This window comes from Lycium ferocissimum, chromosome 4 (genome assembly GCF_029784015.1).
Source record: "Lycium ferocissimum isolate CSIRO_LF1 chromosome 4, AGI_CSIRO_Lferr_CH_V1, whole genome shotgun sequence".
Classification (NCBI taxonomy): Eukaryota; Viridiplantae; Streptophyta; class Magnoliopsida; order Solanales; family Solanaceae; genus Lycium; species Lycium ferocissimum.
The window spans coordinates 25,889,500-25,913,773 of NC_081345.1; the positions used below are offsets into that span (position 1 = coordinate 25,889,500).

Here is a 24,274-nt window from a genome sequence, read left to right on the forward strand (position 1 = left end):
ATTTATTCTCTGCTGTTGAAGGCATGGGGATTTTTTTTTTTCTTTTGTAACTTTACTTTATCTAGCTAGCAGGTTTTTTTTTTTTCTTTTGTAGAATCAGTGTGCACTGTAAGGAGGAGATAATTTGTTGAGGTCTTGTGTTACGTTCTTTGGAAAAGATTGGTAATTAGAATTAATTTGAGGATACTCTAATATCGCTTCTTAGGTGATGTAGTGTTTATCTTGATTTTGAACCTTCAAACTTTCTGGAAAATTGATCTGTTGAAAAGAATATAGTACGGGTTCCTACAAAAGAGAAGATGGAGTTTAATCCCAGTATGGTGGATTATCCGGAGAGAAAGGAACTCAAGACGCTTTGAAGGTAAAAGCAACTTGGTCCAAAAGATGAAGCTTAGTTATATTTTTCTTTTTCATTTTGGTGTGAACAAGATTACATGGATGATACTGAGTCTCTACTACAAGTCCTAGAGTCTCTATAGATCAGTAGATATTGTATAGTCTAGATTTTATGCTATGTACTCTTGTAAATTTGGCGTAACAACTTTTTTGTGATTTAATACAAGCTTGTTACCGCGGTACTTGTTGCCTAGGTGAGACCAAAGCACTAGGTGATTTCTTCTTCTATCCTAGTCTTGTGGATGAGTTACTCGGTACTTGTTGTCAGCTGAGGTTCGTGGAGTTTCGTGGAATTAGTCGAGGTGCGCGCAAGCTGGCCCGGACACCACGGTTATTAAAAAAAGGGAAAAGGGTTCAAAACACACTCCAACTTTGGCCGAAATTGTTATAACACACTCCAACTTTGCGGGGGTCCTATGACCCCCCTAAACTACTTTAAAGTGGAATTATTAGCTCCCTAGGTGCTGAGGTGGCAAAGAGATTGTATGTCACTCTCTCAAAGAGAGTGAGAGAAGAAACGAAAATGTTTAAAATTTATTTTATAAGCAGTTTTTAGAAATATCTATTTTTCTTTTTTTTTCATTTTCCTTTTCATATGTTTCTCTTCATCCCCTTTGTTGGGTTTCTCAATCACCATTAACAAATGAAGCATTGATGCTCTTCGACAAGTTTGCTTTCAAGGAACTCAACCTATGAGTTTTCAATAGATTAATCGCCATTGGATAATCGAAAATCCGCTGAGCACCGCCATCTCTCTCTTCAACTCCGGCAACCCCTTTGTTTCCTTGATTTCATCTCCTCTTCGTCCCTCGAAACCCAAAAGATAAAATCAAATAAAATTCGGAGTCCCGAATCTTCAGATCAATCGGGATGATGGCTGGAAATGTGAATTTGGTTTTTCAGATGATTTGGGTTTTCTATTGATTTGAATTTCTCAACTGAGTTTCTATTAATTTAGTCTAAAAGGGAGTTTTTGAGATGTTTTTGTTGGATTTTAATGTGAGATCCTCTACGTAGTAAAGGTCTAATTTGAGAGGTTGGGCGTTAATGGTGGAAGCAGGTATAGAAAGAGTAGATAAATAAAGAAGGAAGTAGGGAAAATTCTGAAGAAAAAAAAAATTTAATGGTAAATACAGTGTCAGGCGCGTGTATTTCACCCCACGACATAAATTTGGTTTCGACTTTTAAGGAGGTAATAATTCCATTTTAAAATAGTCCAGGAGGGTCATAGGACCCCCGCAAAGTTGAAGTGTGTTGTAGCAATTTCGGCTAAAGTTGAAGTGTGTTTTGAACCCTTTTCCCTTAAAAAAATACAAGCTTGTTACCATCTCCAAAAAAAAAAAAAAAGTAGAAATGTGTTGGAATCAATTGGGTGTAAATCGAGCTAAACAACTTCTTATAAGCAAACCAAACTAGTTTTGATTGAGGGTAGTATTAGTTGCTGTTTCTGTTGTATTAATTCATATTAAAAAATAGAAATATGAGGCTCGTGGATTAATAAGTATCACTATAGTCTTTATGTAGGTATACTTATCCAATAGATTGACTGCATAGGATTCTGAGCGTACACAAACAATTAAAGTGATGCCTCATTCATATTTAGGTCATCTCGGATACTGCTCGAGTATGTGAATTTGATTTTCAGTTCTGGTGCTTAAAACATTTCAGTTTATCCAGGTATATCACCTTTTGATATCTATAATGTTTTAAATTGATGATTTCTAGAAGGCATGAATGTTCTAGTTCCTACATTCTCTTCTGCTGTCCAACAAAAACACTTGTGCTTTATTTGCTCCTATGATTCTTTACAATAATTGATTCCTCCCTTTTTAACTTTTCTTGAACGATGTATACTGTTGTCTAAGGCAACCATCTGCAAGTGCAGGTTGGTCAGTTAAGGGAAGATTCTAACAAGACCAACAATGCCGAGTTAAAATTATTCTTGGAAGTGGACTTTGGCCTGGTACCTTCCTTAACTATCTTATAGATCATAAATTGTCATGGATTACTTTCCTTTATTGACAGGTGCTTTTTTGCCTTATATTCTACTATACTTTAACTCGTTTAATTTTTCAGGATCTCGGTCCTGGTCCTCCACCTGATAAAAGTAAAGATGATATACTCCTTTTCTCTTTTTTGAGAAGAATATATACTCCTTTTCTTTAAGCTTTATGATCCTGAGAAAGAAGAGCTGCGGTAAGTCGTTTGCTCTTAAAGGAGCTCACATGGCAGATATATTTTTGTGGCAAGGTCTAACAACAAGATTTATTCCCTTTTTGTATTTCCAGTTATGTTGGTAGGCTTTTCGTGAAGAATACTAGTAAGCCAATTGAAATACTTCCAAAACTTAACGAGTTGGCTGGATTTGCTCCTGACCAAGAAATTGAACTTTTTGAGGTGTGTTATTGTCGCCTTCTCTCTGTTATTGATGCACTTATCGTTCTTATTGATGTTATTGACCGAGATGACATGAGAATTTGGTCTTTTTTCTTTACATGAAATAAAGTTTGAACCTTCTGTCATGTGTGAAAGACTAGACAAAAAGGCTTCATTTCGATTTAGCCAGGTTTTTGTCCTTTCTGTTTTCCCTGCTCGGTGGCTGAAAGCTTTTATCCTCTCAGATTTAGATTTGCTTTGCTGACTTATTTCTTACAGATTGAAGATGGGGATATTATATGCTTTCAGAAGAACGCTTCTCCTGAAGTTGAAGAACAAGTCCGATTTCCAGACGTTCCTTCATATCTGGAGTATGTAAAAAATCGCCAGCTGAATCCCGATAGAACTACAGTTTTTGCAAGGCTGTTGATGCTATTTTTATTTTTTTTTAATTTTTTTTATGTTATCTCTTATCCTTTATTTTTCGGGCTTATGGTCCTCTGTGGTGGTGCAAGGGAAATAACTTTCGAAACTTCCTTTGGTCTTTGCCTTGAGGAGTTGCATCATTGTTGTTACTGTATCTGCAGCATCTTTTTCACCTCCTCTCCTTTAATATATGCGTCATGCTCGTGCACACCATGAAACTGGTGCTTTATTTTTTATTTTCTCCATTTTAGATTCCTCATATCTGAGTTTATTATTTACAGATTGTACATTTCAGAGCGCTGGAAAAACCGAAGGAAGAAGATTTCTGTTTGGAGTTGTGAGTTTATTTGGTACCTTTATCCTTCACTTTGGTGCAGAGCATTTGCTCCTGGTACATCTGTAACTATCTTTTGTTGGTAATATTACAGAGCAAAAAGTGATACATCAGTCTTTCTTTGGAAGCGCACACTGGTAAGCACTCCTCCCCAACTCACTGTTCTGTTTTGCATTTTTACATTTATATATAGTCTGTCGTTAAATGTACAACAAAGTTCTGCTTTCCAGATTGAGGAAAGAATTTTTCTCCTCTAATTTGATTCTGCAGTTTATTCTTTCCTTTTGGTTTGTTTGGGGCTTATGTTTTGGTAAGTATCAGGAATTTAATTAATAGAGCAGAATAGTCAAGGCGAAAAGCACAAAAAAGTGGTGAAGTCTTTAGAGCTTAAGTGCAAAACGTAACTAAAGTGTGGGCTTTGGCGAAGAACAGCGCCAAGCCGCCAACTAAGAAGAAATAAAAATAAAAAAAAAATAGAAATGTATAGCGCCACGCCGCAGATTAAGAAGAAATTAAAAAAAAAAAAAAAAAATAGAAATGTAACCTTCTTGTTAAATTTCTTCTGTTGTTACATGGCTTTGTTAGTACTACAGGGAGAGTCAATGATTAGCTTTCTCATTGATGGCAGCTTCTTGATGAAAGTGTAGACACTCGACAGTTATTTTATTTTTCTGATCCTATGTTGCTTGCAGATAAAAACTGGTACGAGGCTTTGATGCTGTAAGTTGCTGGAGAAGTTGAAGACATTATGCTGCATTTCACAAAACCTGTATTGTGTACCAGATGCGGAAGAGCTGTGTCCAAGCTTTTCTACTGAGGTTGGCTTCAGAAACCCAATCAGTTGTCTGATTGGACATGGTAAGTTCTAGAACAAGTGGTTTGCTATATAAAATTATTCTGTTTTAGGTATTGTCCTGTGATATTTGGTCTTTGGCACTTTAAGGTTATGAATGTGTATGGAAAGAGAGGTTATTCTCAAAAAAGAAAAATGCATGTTGAAACTTTCTCAAGAGAAAAGTTTATGGAAAGAGAGGTCATTTTTCATTCCAAAGAACACGGATTTAGCCGTTTAGGATGTCGGCTTACTTGATTTCTATTTACATTTCCTGAGTAAAAAGGATAGAGAAGGATACTAAATATGAATGGATTAGTTTATCTCTCTGACGTGGATAATTCAGAGCTGCATGTGTTACTTCGATGAACTCATTATTACAACATGATTTTTTGGATGAGATAACTATATATTCCTGGATATGTTTATAACTTGGAAGTTTCTGGATTACCTGATCCAAAAAATAGTTGGAAGTTTCTGAGTTATTGATTTTATTAATTCCTTTGATTAGGGAAATTTCTGGGTTATTAGATCATTGTATTTTGAAGAAAAATAAACCTTCTCTGTGTTATATTTTACACTAGGAGTATTATTATCTTTGTACATTTGTTTTTTTTTTTTTTTTTGATCTCTAATACAACTTGATTGTTTCTTTCGCTTCATTTATCTTATTATATGTTGCTATTACTGCTTATTTATTATTATTGTTGTCTTTGCACCTTCTCTTGAGCCGAGGATCTATCTGAAATAGCCTCCCTACCTTGTGAAGGTAGGGGTAAGGTCTGTGCACACTCTACCTGGTGGGATTATAATGGGTATGTTGTTGTTGTCTAATATATATATATATATATATATATTTTTTATTTTTTTTTTTTTTTGATGACAAGGGAACCTGCCGCCACTACCCTTCGGGTGTGCACAGGGTAAACCCCGCTCCTGTGCAATAGCCTGCAAATCACGCAGGAGAGATAACCCCCACTAGGCAAGCCCCGTGCGACGAGCTGGACCCAGATGGAAAATCCCCTGCTGTCATAGGCAGGGGGTTTCGAACCTGAGACCTCCATTATGGAAGCCCCGTACTCAACCAACTGAGCCACCCTTGAGATTGAGAAAAAACTAAGAAAACCAGCGTGCTCCATTTATGAAATTTGGAAAATGTTTACAAAACAAAAACTTCTATGTGAAACTTAAACATCTATAGCTTATGTCTTATTGTCCAGCGTGTAGCTTTAAATTGAATGCCTGTATTCAAAAATACATGTTGCTTTTGGTCCAGCTAGTCTTTTTGATAAATTGAATTAATGTGTTAGGAATCAAGAATTTTTACTATAATTTGTTAGTGATTTACACTTGTGAAGTCTTTTATTAGTATCAAGGTGAATATAGATAAAGCTATAGAATTATACTCTAATTTGGGCCATCTTTACGATCCTCATCAATGTTAATGTTTTTGTAAATGGCAGGTTTGGTGGAGTTTCCATCCAACATATAGAAAAGGGAATGTTGATTTCTTAAAGTGGAACTGAACACGTCTTGCCAATATGGTACTGGTGTTTCTTCACTCTTGCGTGATTTGGCAACTGAATGCATCACTATTAGTATTTTTAAGGTCGTCTAATTGAATTCGTTTTCCTGAATAGACTGTTGTCATTATTTGCTTCTTTTTGAAAAAAATAAAAATAAAACTAAAAGACTGGTTCATTATTCGTGTTGTATAGCACAGTTTCTGCCTCAAGTTTACCTAACTAATACTTTCATGATGGTAGGCTTGATGATTTGGAAAGTCATAGCTTATACTGATGTGGAAAAGAGGCGTGGGTCCTGGTGACCTGACCTGTTACTGCTGGGATTGATATGTAGTAATGAAGGGTTGTAAATGGAGCTCATCTCAATCAACATAGTGTCAACTGGAGAACTATCTCCCACAGGTGAGTATATTATGGTTGAGCTACTGTAGTGTGTTCTCTTAAGCTGGACTGAAAATTGCTGTACTGCAACTTTGATTAGAGAATTTTTCCTGGACTTGATACTGAGCAATATTTAGTTTCACTGATCTCTGTATTTTAAACAGACTATTTGACATACTCATAGTAGCTGCATTTCTTTGAAGATACTTGCTTTCTCAAAAGCCGCTGAAAAATTGGAGAATTGTCGGAGTGTGGAAAGTAGCAAAACTTCTTAACAAGAGCTAAGAAGCTACTGGGAAGGAGAAGTTTCTTTGGCCTTTTGGTTAGGTGTTCGGTGTTCCTTAATTTCATGAAGAAAACTATCTGGTACAGTACCTCCAAGATGAATTCTTCTGAGTCATACTACAGGTAATGTCAATCATAACTTACGAACACCTAAAAACACTGTTCTGTTATAATCTACGATTGGGGAATCAATTAAATCTCTAATTGGTTCTAACGATGTGTTGTTGCTGCAGGGGACGAAAACTTCGGTTTTATCATGTTTGTGGCCATTGTGGCATTATGTAGCTAATTAGGTTAGCATCATCAGTTCAGCAGCATCTAGAAGGGTCTTTAAGGTCAATGGAGATGACATATTTCACCTACTGATCAGTTTGAAAATCTACTGCTGTTGAGGTACTAGTCCTTTAGTTGATGGGATCTTTTGGCGTTACATAACAGAGGTTGTCTCACTCCGGAAGATCTGGAAGCTCGGAAACAGGAGGTCAAATCTGTTTTCATCCGAATAAGTATCGACGAGGCTGTCAAGTAGTGGTTAAGGATAAGTAAATTGGGGCATCAGGATTTTGGATTGGACAAAACCTGATATTATCATGGATGAAATTATGTATGAAGTTACATTCTGAAGTTCTCTTTAGAAATGAAGTTACTCTAGTTCATCTTGAAGAAATTTAAGAGAAAATCTGCATGCCTTTTAACTAAAGCATTATGACGATACATCAAGTTCTCCAATGCAAATATTGATAGAACAAAGCTTGGTATTGGTTTTACAACCAGGATACCAGTTTTATAGCTTGTATTCACATCATACATTCATATTGGCATTATGGGGTTTCAGATATGTGTTGTATTCAATCCACATTTCTTTGTATTCAATCCACATTTCTCGGTTATGATAAAAGAAGTACTAAACTGTTCTTAGTTTCTACAAAGAACCTGTTTGTAACTCTGCTTATAGCTAGAAATAATTCCAAATGATAGCAGGAGGCTAAGGCCATGAGAGTTTTTCCACTGTGACATCTAGAGATTTAAAATAAATGAAAAGGAGGGATAACTTAGTCTTCAAAGTGGTTCAATGGATTGTAAATAGTGATTGTTCTTCATGCAAGATAGTAAAAATGCCAGTAATTTTACACAAATTTATCTCAATTATATTCTCGTTATTGTCCCCTTTGGTTAAGATACTAATTTTACGGAAATTATAATGAATGATTTATTTATTTAATGAATAAAAAGTTGAAAGAATTGTGAATGCAATGATTAGTAATGAAATGCTAGTTGCATGTATTATTTACTTTACGCAAATTGCGAATTTTATCGTTCATAATTTAATTTGCATTTTGCTAATACACATTTTTATTTCACATTCTATCTCACGTAAAATAACATATAGATGTCTATCTAATTTGTTGCAGGTAGTATTTAATTATCCCAAACAAACGTAGCATCAAACATCTGTCAATTATTGTTTTCTTATGCGACTGACTAAACACTACATCACTTATGCGGCGGTTATATTTTTCATATCATTTATAATTAAAAATGTGACATGAATTTATATCCGTAGCTTGGCTAGTTTTGATACCCGTTCAGGCAATAAGTATAATATATTACAGTTTCTAAAACTGTGGGATCCGTGGCGCAATGGTAGCGCGTCTGACTCCAGATCAGAAGGTTGCGTGTTCGATTCACGTCGGGTTCAATATCCCCGATCATATATCGGCTCCCCACTATTTTTGCTTTTTTTTTTTCTTTTCTTGAACACATTTTTTTTTTTCGTTTAACACTTTTTTGTTTGTTTAACTTGTTCTTTTTGTTTTTTCCCCTTAATTTACTGGGAGAAACGTCAGAGTGAGTTACAAAATAGACATGAAAAATTATATACATATGTTATACTGAGAATTATAGAGGTCTAAGCATGTTACCATCTATTGTTTCTTGTACTTTTATTATCGTATTATTTTATGGTAGTTATGGCTCCTTTTTTTCAATTAGCTTTATCATGTTTTTCATAATATTTTGCCATGGCTTTGTTGTACTGCTTTGAATTGCTTGTTCTTGTGCCGAGGGCATACCGACAACAACCTCTCTACCTCTCAAGGTAGGGGTAAGGTCCAAGGGCGGATCTAAGAGGGGCTGAGGGTGTTCACCCGAATACCCTCGGTAAAAAAATACATTATATATATATATATAGTGAATATCCTAAACACAAGACTAGAGGTCTGCTCAATGGATTTGGGTGTCCAAAATTCACCTTAAGGTTCCAAGTTCAAATCCTATGCACTACATTTTTGTTTTCGAATCCCCTTAATGAAAATCTTCGATCCGCCACCGAGACACTCCACCATCTCTATGACTCCATCCGCGCACCCCACACTCTACCGTTTATCGCTGACTTCATCCCTAGACCCCACTTTGTGGATTTCATGCAGATTCTGTTGTTTGTGTGATTGGCATAAACCTTAAAGAAAGCAGTTGTATATAAGTCCTTTTGGAACTTTGGATTGTGTCATTGTGCTGACTTTGGGATTTCAATTGGGTTGATAATAATGGGAGTTAAAGGGCAAAGACAGAAAATGTTGCTACAGTTGAAAGATTTACTATTTTTACCACCATTAGGGGTTGTTTGGTCTGTGAACTAATTATACTGGGATTATAACGTGAGAACCATAATAGGGGGATAAATAACGACAGGATTATGTAGTCTATATACTTTGGATAAGAAAATGACCAAAATGATCCTTAACAATCCATCAAAATCCTATCGCCAGGTGAACTTCAGAGCTGATGTCAATTATCATTCTGTTTGCTTCATCTTGTGGCTTCTTTGGAGACCCCCTACTACCATTATTTTCCCCATTAGACCTAGTAAAATTTTATTTTATTTTATTTTGGAAAAAGGTGTGCCAAAACTATTTAGTTCCCGTCTAGGATGCACTTCTCATCATTGTATTTGTAGCATAGAATTTGTTTGGTATTCTGGTCACACAGCATGTGATGACTTAAACCAGTTTTAAGTAGTTTAAGAAATGCTAGATTTGTCCCTTTCTCATTTGACCATATTCGCTTGATCTTAGGTGACCTACTAGAGCACTAAATGGTGCAGGTTACCTGCCTTGTGGAAGTTTTGCTTCTCTTTTATTTTTTATCAATTCTTTTTCTTTAAACAACTGCATTTAAGTAAATAAATAACTTCCATGGTTTCTTTCTAACAATAAAGAGAATTATTTACATTTGGATGCTGATGATAGAACCCAATTAAGTATTTCGTTGCACGTAAATACAAAAAAACTATAGTTCACTCTTTAGTTCTTGTATGAACACTGGCTAATCACTGCTTCTCTATTCATCAAAATTTGAATGGTCCGATGCACGTTTCCAGTCTCTGCATGACACTCCATATAACAACTGATTGAGGAAATGATGCATGTAAAATAGAACCAAACCGAACCGGCTATAGCGTTTGGTGTGGGCTCATTTGCTTTATCATTTATGCATAGGACACACACGAACACACATAAAGATGCAAACGTATATTTCAATAGATTTCTAGGTAAGCATTGCTATGGCTGGACATTTTCCTGCTTAATTTGATCAATCTCTATAGTTTCATTTCCACAGAACAGATCAGCAACTTCCTAATGCAGGAATATCCTCAAGATCAGGGGATATGAGGAGCATATATAGCATACACTAAGTTGTAATTAGCTCCTTTTAACTGGTAATCAGAATGCTTACGCGCAACTACTACACGTGATACTTCCCAGTACAAACACCTTCAGGAACTGAAAACCGGAAAACAGCTCCAAGACCACAACAAAAGGATCTGAGTCTTAGTTTGCAACTGTTTGAAGATTACTCTAGAACAAAAATGGAAATACTAACCGACCATACAAGAAAAAATTATCGACTCGCCACACTGGTATCATAACGAATAAAATATCATACACTGTTTTGTCAACATCAACAATAGAAATGCCCTTAGAAACAAAGACCCTCCAAAGAATCATTTTTTTATTGACAAACAGTTATAGTGCCATTACAAGGCAGCAACATAACTTGCAACCCAAACACCAAATATACAATATTAAACACAAACCCTGCCTCCCCCTCCCCCCACAGAGGAAACAAAAACTTCGTTTGACAGTAATTTTTTTCGTATGACCAAAGATTTGAGGCAACACAATTTTACGCTGGGGAGAGCCTTCAAACAACTTGAGTCACAAAGATCTCTTCACTGCTGAACGGAGTTTAGGATCCTTCTCTATATCTCAAAATCTTCAAATCAGGCTGCAAGTACTATGATAACAATAAGGAGCACGATTCCAAAAATCACCAGGAGTAAGCAGGTCTGCAGAAAGTATAATATGTCAGGAAATCATCTACAGACAATCAATTATTCAGTTCGAGGTAAATAAGGTGGAAAAAAAATATGATGTGCACAAATTGAGAGGGGAGCAGATTGCCAATTCAAATTCGCAGATGCCAGGAAGCAGATGAGGATGATGAAAATTGGAGTAATTGCATGATCGAATATCAAGAACAACTTCATAATACCACTTGATATTTTCTCAAATTCCTGCTCCACAAATTTCCTCCCGTCCCATAACTCGAGTAATTACATGACTTGACTAGTTATAATAAAATAATGATGAAATTTCAAAGTCAATCACTGTCTGAATGGTCTTGTATATTACATTCCTTTTCTACATATAACCACCAGAGTGTTCATAATTATACTCCTCAAAAGTCCATGAAACCTTATCAAGTAAAGCACCTAAATAAATACTATCCCATCCTTCCCAAAGAATGGCAGTGTACAAAATATAAGGTCAATACATTAAATATTGGTGTTAATTCAAACATATATTTCTTAACTTTTATAAAATAACACTATTTTTTATTAAGGTAAAAAAACTGTATTCTTGGAGAATACATAACTGGTACTGTAAATTATAAAATATTTGGTCAAAAGACTTCTAAAACTATTTGCTAAATCATAGTAAAAGAAAAAACTATTTGATGCTCCAAATTAAACAAATAGTGACATTTTTATGGGGAAGGAAGTAGTAACAGACAGGCCTCAAACTAAAGTACAGCATACCCACCAAACCTAGACTTTTATCTTCAGGATGAAGAAGTGTGAAATGTGTCAAGACTTACCAGAGATGAATTTGATCTTTGGGTCTTTGCCGCTTTAGCAAGTTGTGTCCTCCCTTGTGCAGTTGCAGCATGAGAATTCTCAATGTTGGAACCAATATCATCTAAAAAAGAACTGCAAACATCAAAATGTGTTCCCGTTGAAACCTGAATGTTAAGATGAAGGAGAGTGATTTACCAATCACGGTTCCTTGCTCGTGAACAAGCACGGCAAGATCCTTGAAAATCTCATTCACTTCCCCTATCTGTTGTTGTACTTCTTGTATTCCCTGCTCTCGTTCCTCTATAATAGCTTCATTAAAGGAAATCTCATTGTCCAAAAGCAAAACCTCCTGTCTGCAGCACAGGGTACATGAAAGATGAAAGAGAAACTAAATATCACGAAGCCAAAATTATATTTAGAAAATGTATGTTTAAGAAGGTAAAATCATTGATCTTATATGACATCAGCACCACAATAATACTTTCAGTTGAGGTGCCTGAGTCAAAAGAATTACAACTTCAGCAGACGACAAAGAATTGGATGTTAAAAGCTGTTGTCATGCACGCAAATAACACTGGATGTCAGTGCACATCTTCCGAGGGATTTACAGTTACAATCCTCTGACTTCCCTTCATATGTGTATGTGACAAATTAGCCCCTTTTATTTTGCAGATGGAGGAATGACTATAGCTTGTCTAAGAAAAAGAATAACTATAACAAGAATAACTATAACTTGTCTTCTACAAAAGTATAGGAGACCCATTCACATTCCAACTACAATGAATAACAAGCCGACATTTTGGAACGCATCACATCACCAACTTTCCCCTAAGTGCATTTTCAAAAAAGTTAAAAGTTTGCTTCAGGAAAAATCTCAGTTCGATTCACAGATCTCCCGGACAATTTGTCTTCGCAGAAAACCGACACAATAAAATTTACACTACTTTACACCATGTTGCACAAATAATTTTTAGCAATTAATTAAACATCATCACAACAACAATAATGATTAAGAGAAAGCATAAAGGAGCACTAATATTAGGCTATTTTACCTTCTAGATTGCACAAGGAGAGCTTGCTGTTCTTGACCTATATCTGAAGTGGCATCCACCACACCGTCTGTGTAACTGTTTACCAAAAGAGGATGAACTAAAAGTGAGAGGTGCGAAAAGAAAATGAAGGTACAAGGTTTTATTTGACATCAAACAGCAAGATCTATTATTGAAATACAAGTTGCTTTTAATGTACTTCTTCATATTCTAACTTGGTTACTATATGTAACTCTAATAAAGTATAACCATTACTTACCTAGAAGGAAGAACTGCTTTGGGAACGAAAGGTGTGTATGCTGTCTCCCTCTCAGCTGCAAGCCGTTGAGCTTTTTGGAACTCCTTCAATACTGCTTGAAAATCTTTAGCAAGTTTAGCATCTGTAATTTTCTTACTAGCCTGAGAGCAAAAGAACAAATTGACAGTTATAAGCAAAAGGGAGAAGTGTGAAAGCAGAAGAGCAAGAAAAAGACATAAGTCTGGAAAATATTTAAAATAAAAATAATTCGTGATGCGAGAAGATGAATACATGTTTTGCACATACATATCGTAGTGCAGACTCGCAAGATAAACACAAAGAAATGAGAAGAACACTTCTTGAAACTTACACTGACTTCAACTCGGTGATCTGTTTCGCTGGCTTGCTTAAGTTTTGCAGAAGTATCTTTCACTAACTGCCCAATATGTAGCCTTGTCTTGTGCCTGCAGTTGAGAAATCAGCACAAGTACCAAACAATTTTGAATTTTTTTTAATCCAATGATACCCATTATGAAACTACAACATAAAAGGTGGTTGGCACCTTTCAGCTCATTAACACATTATAATTGTTGCTGCAGCATTAAGTTGGGATTACAAGCAGCGGACTGCAAAGCCAGTTTTAATTATCTGCTTAAGATATGATTGAACACGTAATCTCAAATCCCCAAAAATCAATACATTGCATTAACCCACCCTCCCACTGCTTTGTTACAAACCCATATATTCACCCTGGGAAAAGTGTGAGGTACATCCACCCTGTTCAAGCTAAAGGCATTTGATAGGCAAACCTCAAGGGCTATCCCACCTATTCACCCAATTAACTAAATGATATTCTGAAAAGACTGCTAGGACAAAAGTATCAACATACACATGCAGACATGAAACAATTATTCATATCAGCTAATAGCAGCATTGTGCTTTTACTAGACGGATCTGGACTATGTTTCTTTACAGTTTTGGTGTTCACTGGGTAAGCTATGATGCAAAAAATTGCCCTATGCAGCTGGTATGAACAGTCTACATCAAAGGATAACAGACACTACTGGATTGCTATCTCTGCTTGCATTTTTTGGTTTACTTGAATGGAGAGGAACAATAGATGTTTAAATGACAAGACAGACAACATACAACAGATTCAATCTTCTTTTTTTAATGAATTGAAAAAAATTCATTAAAGGCATCAGGAAATGCAAGTAGTACAAAAGAGAGAGTACATAATGAAAAGGTCAGCCCTGGAAACAAAAGAAGCTAGACTAAGGCTAGGAGCTGACAAAGTCCAAAAAATTGATAGGACAATTAACAGGAGCTAAGTTATGCCAGCTATATAACCATAAGAGACATCTAGCCTTAACAGAGTAAGGAGGAGTTGATTTTTCTGGAGAAAGGTAAGAAAGTTAGGAGGATTTGATATCCCATCAGAACATCTGTGATTCCTTTGTCCATAAACACCAAAAAATATAGGCAGGGATCATCTACCACCTACCAACTTTTCTGATGGATTTATCAACTTCCTATAGAGACCAGTTTTTATAGGCATCCTCGATGTTATGCGGCATGACCCAGCTGATACCAAAAATGAAGAGGAACATGCACCATATGTCTGCAGCAATTGGGCAGTGAAGAAAAAGATGTCTGTTGGTGACTGTTGTAGACACATGAAACATCTATTGACCAAATGGATGCTTCTTCTGCTAAGATTATCCTTGGTTCGGCATGCTTCATTCAGGGCTATCCAGCTGAAACAAGTGATCTTTGTGGATGATTTAGTTTTCCAGATATATTTACAAGGCCATCTATAAATGATTTCATTGGTGGAGCACAAGTGAGAGTAGCGTGCTTTCACAATGTAAAGACCATACTTGGAGTTTCCCCACTTTAAACGTGGAGCACAAGTGAGAGTAGCGTGCTTTCACAATGTAAAGACCATACTTGGAGTTTCCCCACTTTAAACTATCAGCTGTATCTTCCCTTAACTTCCCTGACTGAGAATCCCTCCAATTTGGTAAGTAGATTCAGTAGTTGTGGTAGTTCCCAATCCTGAATGTTTCTCCCGAAATGAATATGCTAACAGCTGTTTCTGGGAGATGGTGGGGTCCTGGTCATGGGCTAACTGATAAAGGCTTGAAAAATCAATCACTAGAATGGTTCCTTCTAGCCATAGAACAGGTTAAACTTGGTGTTTGAAAAATCTATACCTATGGTGTAGGAAGGTTCTTGTATCGGGTTTGAGCGGTGGAAGCAGCCACTAATGCTTGTATTAGGTTAGGTTATCTACATCACACCTCTTGGGGTGCAGCTCTTCCGGACCCTGCTAATGCCGGATGCTTTGAGCACCTGGCTGCCCTTTTTTTAAATTATTAGATCTCTTGTGCTCCTTTAATATTTAGAAGGATGTCCTCTGTCTGTACTTTTTTGGTACCTTCTTGGTACTTTTTCTATAACCGTAGTGTCCGGGCCAACTTGCACGCACCTCGACTAATTCCATAAGACACCTGCTACCTCCCACCAGTAAGGTATAACTCTGTCCACCAAGTACCTTCTTGGCACTTACTACTGATAAAATCCTCTACCTTTTCATCAAAGATAGTAATAATAGCATTTTTAATACCATAAATATATTCTTGTTTACTATGGTAAAAAGGGGTTTTGTAGAGACAAAATTTTATTATTATTGTTATTATTACGAAGGGAAATTCGTTATTGCTTGTCAGAGTTAATTACTAACTTGCACGCTTTACTTCAGTGGAGCACATGTGCCACTTTTGGAGCAACATGAACCCCTCATGCTGTTTCTGTTTCACGCTTTACATATGCAAGTGGAGTTCTATAAGGCATATCCATTTCAACTCAAATCTTCTTTCATACTATCTCCTTAGAAAGCTTCATCAAACTGTTTTCTTGATGAAAAACCAAGATAGATGGTCCATTACTTCTACATACAGTAAGTTCATCACCCTCATATAAAACGGTTCCCAGGTTTGTTCTTTTCCCTTCTCCTTCCAAATGTCTCCCTCCAAGCTGTATATTTCCCAAGAACACGAGATATTAGAGTCCAGAACCTAAAGGGCATGAATTTGCCACAAAAAGCAGAGGCGGACCTACATGTAATGGTGGGAGTGCACGTGCACTGTGCACTCCCACCCTTGGGAAAAAATTATGTGTATATATCCAAAGTGTTGTCAAAGGCGCGCTTTAGCCCTGAAGCGAGGCTCTTCAGTGTTGTCATCAAGGCTCTGAGACATAACTTTTCTTGCCAATGAGCCTCTCTTGAAGAGGTGACACTAGATGAATGATATATCCCTTTATCGTAATGTTTTTACAATTTCTTTGTCCATATATTTGTAATTCATGCTTATTACATATATATATTTGTACTTTTGCACCATTGCACTTTTTTTCATTAAAGTCCACACTTTATTTGCGCTTTGCGCTTAAAGCCTCCGCTGAGGTTAGAGCTTTTTTGCTTTTGATAACAGTGGTGCACTCTAATAACGAAAGTGTCTTTGGGGCACGTTGGCTGCAACTTTTGCTTCCCTTAAATGTCACTCCGGATCGAACTCGAATGTCACTTTTAATTATTTTTTTGAGCCTATTTTAGGAAAACAATAAACTTTAAATGAGCTGGCCCAGATTCGAACCTACACTATCACCACATGTTGATATATAATGTCTTGTGTTAAATTTTATTTATTACACATATTTGACCTATATACTTGTATTTTCTATTCGGATTATCCCTAATTAAAATTTTTGTTGGTGTTTATGTTAAGATAATAGTGCGTCTTAAAATCCTGGGTTCGCCTCTGCAAAAAGACCAAAGAGGGTTGCCCTTTCCACAATAAACCAAAAGGGGTTTATCGTGGAGCAGCCTACGTTTTGCAAACAAAATTTAAATCCATCTATGTCGTTAATATTTTTTAAAAAAATTACAACACATGACGTGGGCTGGTCCACGTTGGGTGGGGTAGAAAAGAAAGAGAGCATGCGATATATAATGTCGAAACTTCATCATATTTCATATTCGGATATAATATTTTAATGCAAAATAATCCACGAAAATAGCAAATTTAGGTGCAACAAACCCACGAAAATAGAAACATAAGAGCAAATTTCTTAGCAAATCATAGGTAATAACAACAATGCTTCTAACAATCATATTTAAAGTTCAGCTAAAAATTACACAATCAAAAAATACATACAATCAAGAAATATAAGATAATCAGATATCATAGATCTACCATAAATACACAATATTATATGAGCTAAAAAAATACCTTAATTTAGATATAGCAATAAAAGGTTTTTGATGAAGAAATTGCTCCAAAAATCAGATCATAACGCAGGGAATAAAAAAATTTAAAAAGAAAACAAGTGAAGGTTTTTAGAGGAGAAGGCTTGTAAGTTGGAGAAGGTAGCAATGGTGGAAGAAGGAGAAGGCAAAAAAAAAATAGGGTAACTCGTTTCTGATTTGGGGGAGAAGTCGTGGACTGCTATCCGTTTTGCAAAAGTAATTTTTGTAAAACGTAGTCCACGTTTTACAAAAAAAATATTTGCAAAACGTGGGCTAGTCCACGTTTTACAAAAAATATTTTTGTAAGGCGTGGAAAATATCGAAACAGACGGAGGCGTTAAACTTTTTTTTTGCAAAACGTAAAAGGGCAACCCCCTTTGATCTTTTTGTGGCAAATTCATGCCCTTTAGACTCCGGACTCTAAGATATTACATCATAAATTTTCCCAGATAAGTAAGAGATGAGTCCGAAGTCTAAAGGGTATGACTTTGCCACAAAAAGACCAAAGTGGGTTGCCCTTTCCACGATAAACCAAATGGGGTTTATCATGGAGCAGCCTACGTTTTGCAAAAAAAGTTAACGCCACCGTCTGTTTCGATATTTTTTTTTTAAAAAAAAAAAATATAAGTATAGCGTGGACTTGTCCACGCCTTACAAAGATAATTTTTGTAAAACGTGGACCAGCCCACGTTTTGCAAAAATAATTTTTGTAAAACATGGACTGGTCTACATTTTACAAAAATTACTTTTGCAAAACGGACAACAGTCCACGAGTTCTCACCCTTCTCCCCCAAATCAGAAACGAGTTACCCTATTTTTTATTTTTTTTTTGCCTTCTCCTTCCACCATTGTTACTTTCTCTAACTTACAGCCCTTCTTCTCTAAAAACCTTCTCCTTCTCATTCACTTGTTTTCTTTTTAAATTTTTTTATTCCCTGTGTTGTGATCTGATTTTTGGAGCAATTTCTTCATCAAAAACCTTTTATTGCTATATCTAAATTAAGGTATTTTTTCTAACTCATATAATATTGTATATTTATGGTAGATCTATGATATCTAATTATCTTATATTTCTTGATTGTATGTACTTTTTAATTTTTTGATTGTGTGATTTTTAGCTGAACTTTAAACATGATTGTTAGAAGCATTGTTGTTGTTATTACCTATGATTTGTTAAGTAGCACTTTTGAAGAACTTTGCTCTTATGTTACTGTTATTTTCGTGGGTTTGCGGTGTAGTCTCTTTTATGTTACGCAAGTGTTATTTTCGATGGGGTTTGTTGGTTTCGAACTTGAGACCTGAAAGGGAGCAATTTGCGAGGGTTAATTTTCGTGGGTTTGTTGCACCTAAATTTGCTATTTTCGTGGATTATTTGGCATTAAAATATTATATCCGAATATGAAATATGATGAAATTTCGACATTATATTGAATGCTCCCTTTCTTTTCTACCCCACCCAACCAAAAATAAGAAACAGAGAACAAGAAAGAAAAATAAAATGTTGTAGGAGATTTTCTTTTGGTACTTGAATTAATTATTTTTTTTTTTTAAATTATCGAAAGAACGGACCCCCTTATGCTAAAAACTGGCAATGTCTATTTTAACATAGCTTATTTATGTTATATTCTCTCAATCATTTTGCAGGATTTGCTTTCTTAGTAAGGTTGTCCTATTTGTTTTATTATTCGTTTTCTTTATAGGTATGAATCTTCCACGGATGCCCCTACATCCGGGGCCAGAAGTGTACGATGTCCTAATACTTCAGGAGAAGCATCGATCACAGGGTGTGTGGAATGGGACCTTGAAAGGATCGAAAGAGGGCCTACTTCCACGCCGCGAGGATCGCGAATTTTGGAGGCACATGAGGCATCATCCTTTTCATCCCCGCATCCTTGACTACTTTGGCAGGTGTGGATTTAGGGGAGTAGTAGAGGTAGGATTTGTACCATATGATTGGGGAGTCATCACTGTACTTCTAGAGAGATGGTGTCCTGAGACAAACACCTTTCATCTGCGTACGGGTGAGGCGACTATCACATTACAAGATATTGAGCTCTTATTTGGCATGGTTGTAGATGGTTACCCCTTGATTCAAGCTAATGCTAGAAATATAAACATTGTGGGGTAGCAACAGCTGATCCACAAGCTGACTAGTTGGGCACCCGGTGAGGATTGTTTGGAAGTAAATAAATTAGTTGAATATATGAACGATTTAGATGTCATTACAGATCAGACGATAGAAATTGATGTGCAAAAACGGGTTAGGTTGTATTTGCTATGACTGCGTGCGACACGATATTTAGGATAAGTTGGTGACTTAATTTAGACTATTTGCTTGACATGCGTGACCTCGACGCGAATGAGTACATAAGCTTCGAGAGCTTGCGTGTCATATTTGTATACTTCTCTATGCCGCGCTTCAATGTGCAAAGCCAGCAATGTTTGTGGATTCATTTCCTTGTTGCAGGTACGTGACTTCTAAAATTACAATGGGTTTAAATTCAAGTCATTTATTCTAGTATAATCATTAGAATTATCCACAAAAATAGATATAGCATTACATGTTTTAAAATTTAAGCGACTTAAACCGATGCCGCCACCACACACGGCTCTTGTACGAAAGTGGACTCATTGTAGAGTCGGCGAAAATGAGACATGTGGTGTGCTAGCCATATGTAGGGATGTATTGAACAACCTAACAGATGGTCATGTATTTTATCATAATTATGTTTGTTATTGGCGTTTTGATATAATAGTTTGCGTCTTTTATTATCATGTAATTTTATGTTCTTTCTATCATAGTTTGTTTGACAGCCTTATTCAGAGGCCATCATTAATGGACTCCCCGAGTGGTGTCGGTGTGCCCGAGAAGTTTGGATGGCGCACCAGTCAACTTCTTTTCTGGGCTTTTAAACCAAGCATCGATAGATTGAAAAATTGCAGGTCGGTCATCTCAATAGACGGCACTCATCTCTACGGTAAGTATGAGATGAAACTGTTAATTGCTGTTGGAATTGATGCAAGCAATAACATTTTTCCGCTCGCATATGTTGTTGTTGCACACAAGAGCTTTGAGTCTTGGACGTGGTTCCTTGTGATGTTGTGGAGACATGTTGTTTGTGGGAGACAAAGAAATGGACTTATTTCTGACCGTCATTAGGGCATCTTGCAATGTGTCCAAACATATGATTGGTTACAACCACCATTCACACACCATAGGTTTTGTGTTCGGCATTTGAAAAGCAATTTCAATAAAAAGTTCCTCAACAGTGACCTTGAGCACCTAATGTGGTTGCGGCTACGAGCACCAGAAGAAGTATAGAATGAGGATGGAACAAATCAAAACGTTGTCGCCTCATCTATGGTTAAAAAAATCTTCTATGGTTAAAAAATCTTCTATTGAAGAAAGCTCGTGGATTGCCTATTACTGCTATGGTCCGTCTGACGTTTAAAAATCTTGTTGATCGGTTTGTTGAGAGAAGCTCACTTGCTGCTTTGTTGATTGTGGATAAAAAGCCTTGGCCGCCCGCTGTTGAAACGAAGTTCGATGAATACTGGAAGAGGTCCCTAAAGCACACTAACATGTAGCAATACAACACAATTGAAGGGGGCTAGAGATTCTGACATTTGCACATGAAGGTAAGGGCGGAAATATCCATAAAGTGAAGGGAAAAAGAGTTCGTGTGGGAAGTGGAGAAACTACCATATGCCATGTTCACATGCCATTAAATTTTGTGATATCCGTGGCATTCAGCCAAAGACCTATGTTAGCAAGTACTACAGTTCAGGTATTACAAACAAACGTACAGTGAAAATTTTTCACCCTTGGGTGATGAGGCATATTGACCACGTTCTCCCTTCAGTTTAATTGCAAACACTGAATACGAGCGCTGAGTACAAGTAGAAGGAGGAATGAAATGGATATAGCTCCTGCTCACATGGCTAGAAGGTGTAGTACGTGCAAGGAAACAGGTCATAACAAGAATCGCTGCCCGCTGCGAAATCAGTAGTTGTTGTTGTTTGTTCGTTTTTTTATGTTTTTTCCTAAGTTGTACGATCGTTGTTTCCTTATGTAATCTTCTACGAATATGTTGTTGTCTTTATTGTAATAAATATATAATATGTCTTGTGGTGTTTAATTACATATTTAATTTAACATTCACTATTCAGATTGTGACATTTATTTAACTTATATTTTAGTGTTTTTTTTGGTATGTTCACATATTATTTCACACATTTTTAATTATTGTATGACTTTGTTTGAGTTAAAATATTTGTTTGAATTAATTATAGTATGACTTGTGGTGTATGTTTGAGTTAAAAAAAGCCTCACTGAAATTAAAAAAAAAAAAAATTTTGCATAACGTGGGCTGGTCCACGTTTTACAAAAATAATTTTGCAAAAAAGTTTTGAAAAAGTTATTTTTGTAAAACGTGGACCAGCCCACGTCATGTGTGTTATTTTTTTTTTAACTATTAACGACATAGAAGGATTTAACAAACAGACGGGGGGCATTAAATTTTGTTTGCAAAACGTAGGCTGCTCCACGATAAACAGGCCAACCCCCTTTGGTCTTTTGTGGCAAATTCACGCCCTTTAGGCTCCGGACTCAGTAAGAGACTGCCATTTCGCATGCATGTAACTCTTTTAGACAATTCTCTTTGAACTATATATGTCACGCATACTGCTGCCTCTCTGCTGAAGCTGATAAATATATTCATCCTATAGCACATGTAAATTCCTAAATAAGCCCATGGAGACTAAATCACCAGCAAAGTATCTGTAAAATTGTATCATTTCACTAATTTTATCCCCAAAAATATTATGATTGCAACTGCAACACACATTAATGTCAAGCTTTTGTATCCCAGTATGACATGACAATGCTATGTATCTTTAAACCACAAGAACCACCAGAATGTCAATAACAGCATAAACATCAGCTCAAATCTATTTCTAGTTTTGTTCACCTACACATTGCAAATAACTCTTTAAGAGGCTAATAAACCCAAAAGTCAACGTAAACAATCACAATTATATCAAAATCATGGAATAAGAACCTCAATTTTATCAAAATTCTACCAAAATCATGGAATAAGAACCTCAATTATATCAAAATGTCAATTACTCACAATTTCTCGCGTAGCTCGGGGGTATCCTTAGGGGTACCAAGGGTATTAACCAGCCTTTGAAACGTGGAGACAGCGGTGTTGATCTGGAATATTCCAGAAGCCACAGCTTGGGTCGGGTCTTGCTTCCCGACCCGACGGGGACCCAATGATCGACCCGATTCTAGATCTTGAAAGCTCATTTCTGATCAAAATTTGGAATACAGAGAGAAGCAATATGAAAACCCTAGAATTTGGGGGTTTGGAGAATTTACAAGGAGGGATTTGAAGAGGGAAAAGTATTAGGTAGTTATTGGTGGGTAAAAAGGGTGGAAATTTGCGCCAAGAACAGGGAAATTTTGGGCGAAAATGAAGGAAGGAATTGAGGAACATAAACCAAATATTAATATTAGTAATATTTTATTTATTTGAATATTTTACTACGTGGCTTTAGAAAAATATGTCTATTAAAAAAAATAGATAGATTTTTTAAAAAAAAATCATGTGTTATTTTCTTAATTAAAAAATAACTGAAATAATTTTTTTTTTAAATCCGTTAGCTAAAAAGCGATATATACTGCATTTAACTAAGAAAATGATATTCGCACTCATTTTTATAAGCATATACATTATATATGCACCACTTTGAACGAGATATTCCTCTAAATCGCAGTGTTTCGGTGAATACGTCAGATTCTTTGCTCTTAATTTATTGTTCAATTTAATTTTGGTTTTTTGGGTTATTATTTTTTTCCAGATGTTCTTTGGATTAATAATTGAATGTGGTGCACTGGTGTTGTCACTTATAACATGTCGTGCAGTGACTTAGCTTGGGACCTAGCCAAGAGAAGGGATATAAAAGTTAAAGCTTATCTTGTAACTATAATTTTTTTAAATATTTTATTTAAACTTTATTCTTCTAACTTTTTTGAGATGTAAAGATGTAAAAGTATCAAACTTTTTTATATAATCAATTTCTTTTTCAAAATTGTACTTATTTAATTTTAGGTAAGACTTTGTTGATTTTAAATTAAAATATTTTCTTTCGGGTACATTCAACTTACAAATACAATTTGACTTTGGCAAGTAACAAACATGTGTGAATTAGTACTTATAACGACATTAAATATGTCAATTTATGATTTTAACTTGGAAAATGACACGACCTAATTAGCTTGAAGTGCATATGCAAAGGCTTTCAACATTTCAGGTGGTTTAGGTGTATCTAGATCATTAGTACACCAGTTCATATAATTCAAAATCTTTTGATTTCTTTCATTAAACTTAACTATTCTTTGTAGAGATGAAAGTAAAACAAAAATATGAGTGGTAATTCATAATTGACATTTTTTATGATAAAGAATGAGTTGTAATGACATCTTTATTTGAAAACCTGAGAGCTGGCTTAAATATTTTGGTAATTATCAAACCAGAGAAATTTTAGAAAAGATAATTTAAGGATCACTAGTATATCCATTCATAAATTTTTCACGTTCAGTGAAGGCGGTGAAAAGGAAGAAGAAATTGGACGGTTTTCCCTTCAAATGTGTTGGTCTTTAATTTTGTCCTTCATGTGGAAGAAGAAATTTAATTTTACTTCTTCAAAATCAACTTATGCCTAGCAGACATAAATTTTTCAAAAAAGTTTGGTTATAATTGTAAATGACCCGGAAAAATAAGTCATTTTTTGCGCGGGTTGTCCTTCAAAAAAATTGCCCCTCCTTAGGTCTTTAAATTTTGCCCTCTTGTTTATGACAAAAATTAAACACTAGCACGAAATAGGGAAAAAGAAGGGCAAATGACCCGAAAAAAATGAGTTAAACTTGAGCTGCGCGGCTAGTATCGGTTCGGCCCCATGTGAGGGGAAAAGT

The 24,274-nt window shown here is 35.8% G+C and overlaps 2 protein-coding genes and 1 non-coding gene across 3 annotated transcripts; 2 read left to right on the top strand and 1 right to left on the bottom strand.

Annotated features, from left to right (window-relative positions):
- The first annotated feature begins 1,443 nt into the window (after positions 1 to 1,443).
- On the top strand, positions 1,444 to 3,826 carry LOC132053876 (ubiquitin C-terminal hydrolase 13-like). Its single transcript, XM_059445970.1, has 6 exons — positions 1,444 to 1,456; positions 2,262 to 2,359; positions 3,052 to 3,159; positions 3,477 to 3,535; positions 3,627 to 3,669; positions 3,763 to 3,826. The coding sequence occupies exons 1-6, from the start codon at positions 1,444 to 1,446 to the stop codon at positions 3,787 to 3,789; spliced, it is 348 nt and encodes a 115-aa protein (XP_059301953.1). The 3' UTR covers positions 3,790 to 3,826.
- A 4,357-nt stretch (positions 3,827 to 8,183) lies between these two features.
- Positions 8,184 to 8,255, top strand: TRNAW-CCA (transfer RNA tryptophan (anticodon CCA)). Its single transcript has one exon. It is a non-coding gene; the product is annotated as a tRNA-Trp (tRNA).
- Positions 8,256 to 10,456: 2,201 nt separating this feature from the next.
- Positions 10,457 to 22,806, bottom strand: LOC132051974 (syntaxin-22-like). Its single transcript, XM_059443265.1, has 7 exons — positions 22,428 to 22,806; positions 13,354 to 13,447; positions 13,005 to 13,144; positions 12,749 to 12,823; positions 11,892 to 12,049; positions 11,717 to 11,817; positions 10,457 to 10,904 (listed from the first exon to the last, which is right to left on the bottom strand). The coding sequence occupies exons 1-7, from the start codon at positions 22,604 to 22,606 to the stop codon at positions 10,839 to 10,841; spliced, it is 813 nt and encodes a 270-aa protein (XP_059299248.1). The 5' UTR covers positions 22,607 to 22,806; the 3' UTR covers positions 10,457 to 10,838.
- Between the last annotated feature and the right edge of the window lie 1,468 nt (positions 22,807 to 24,274).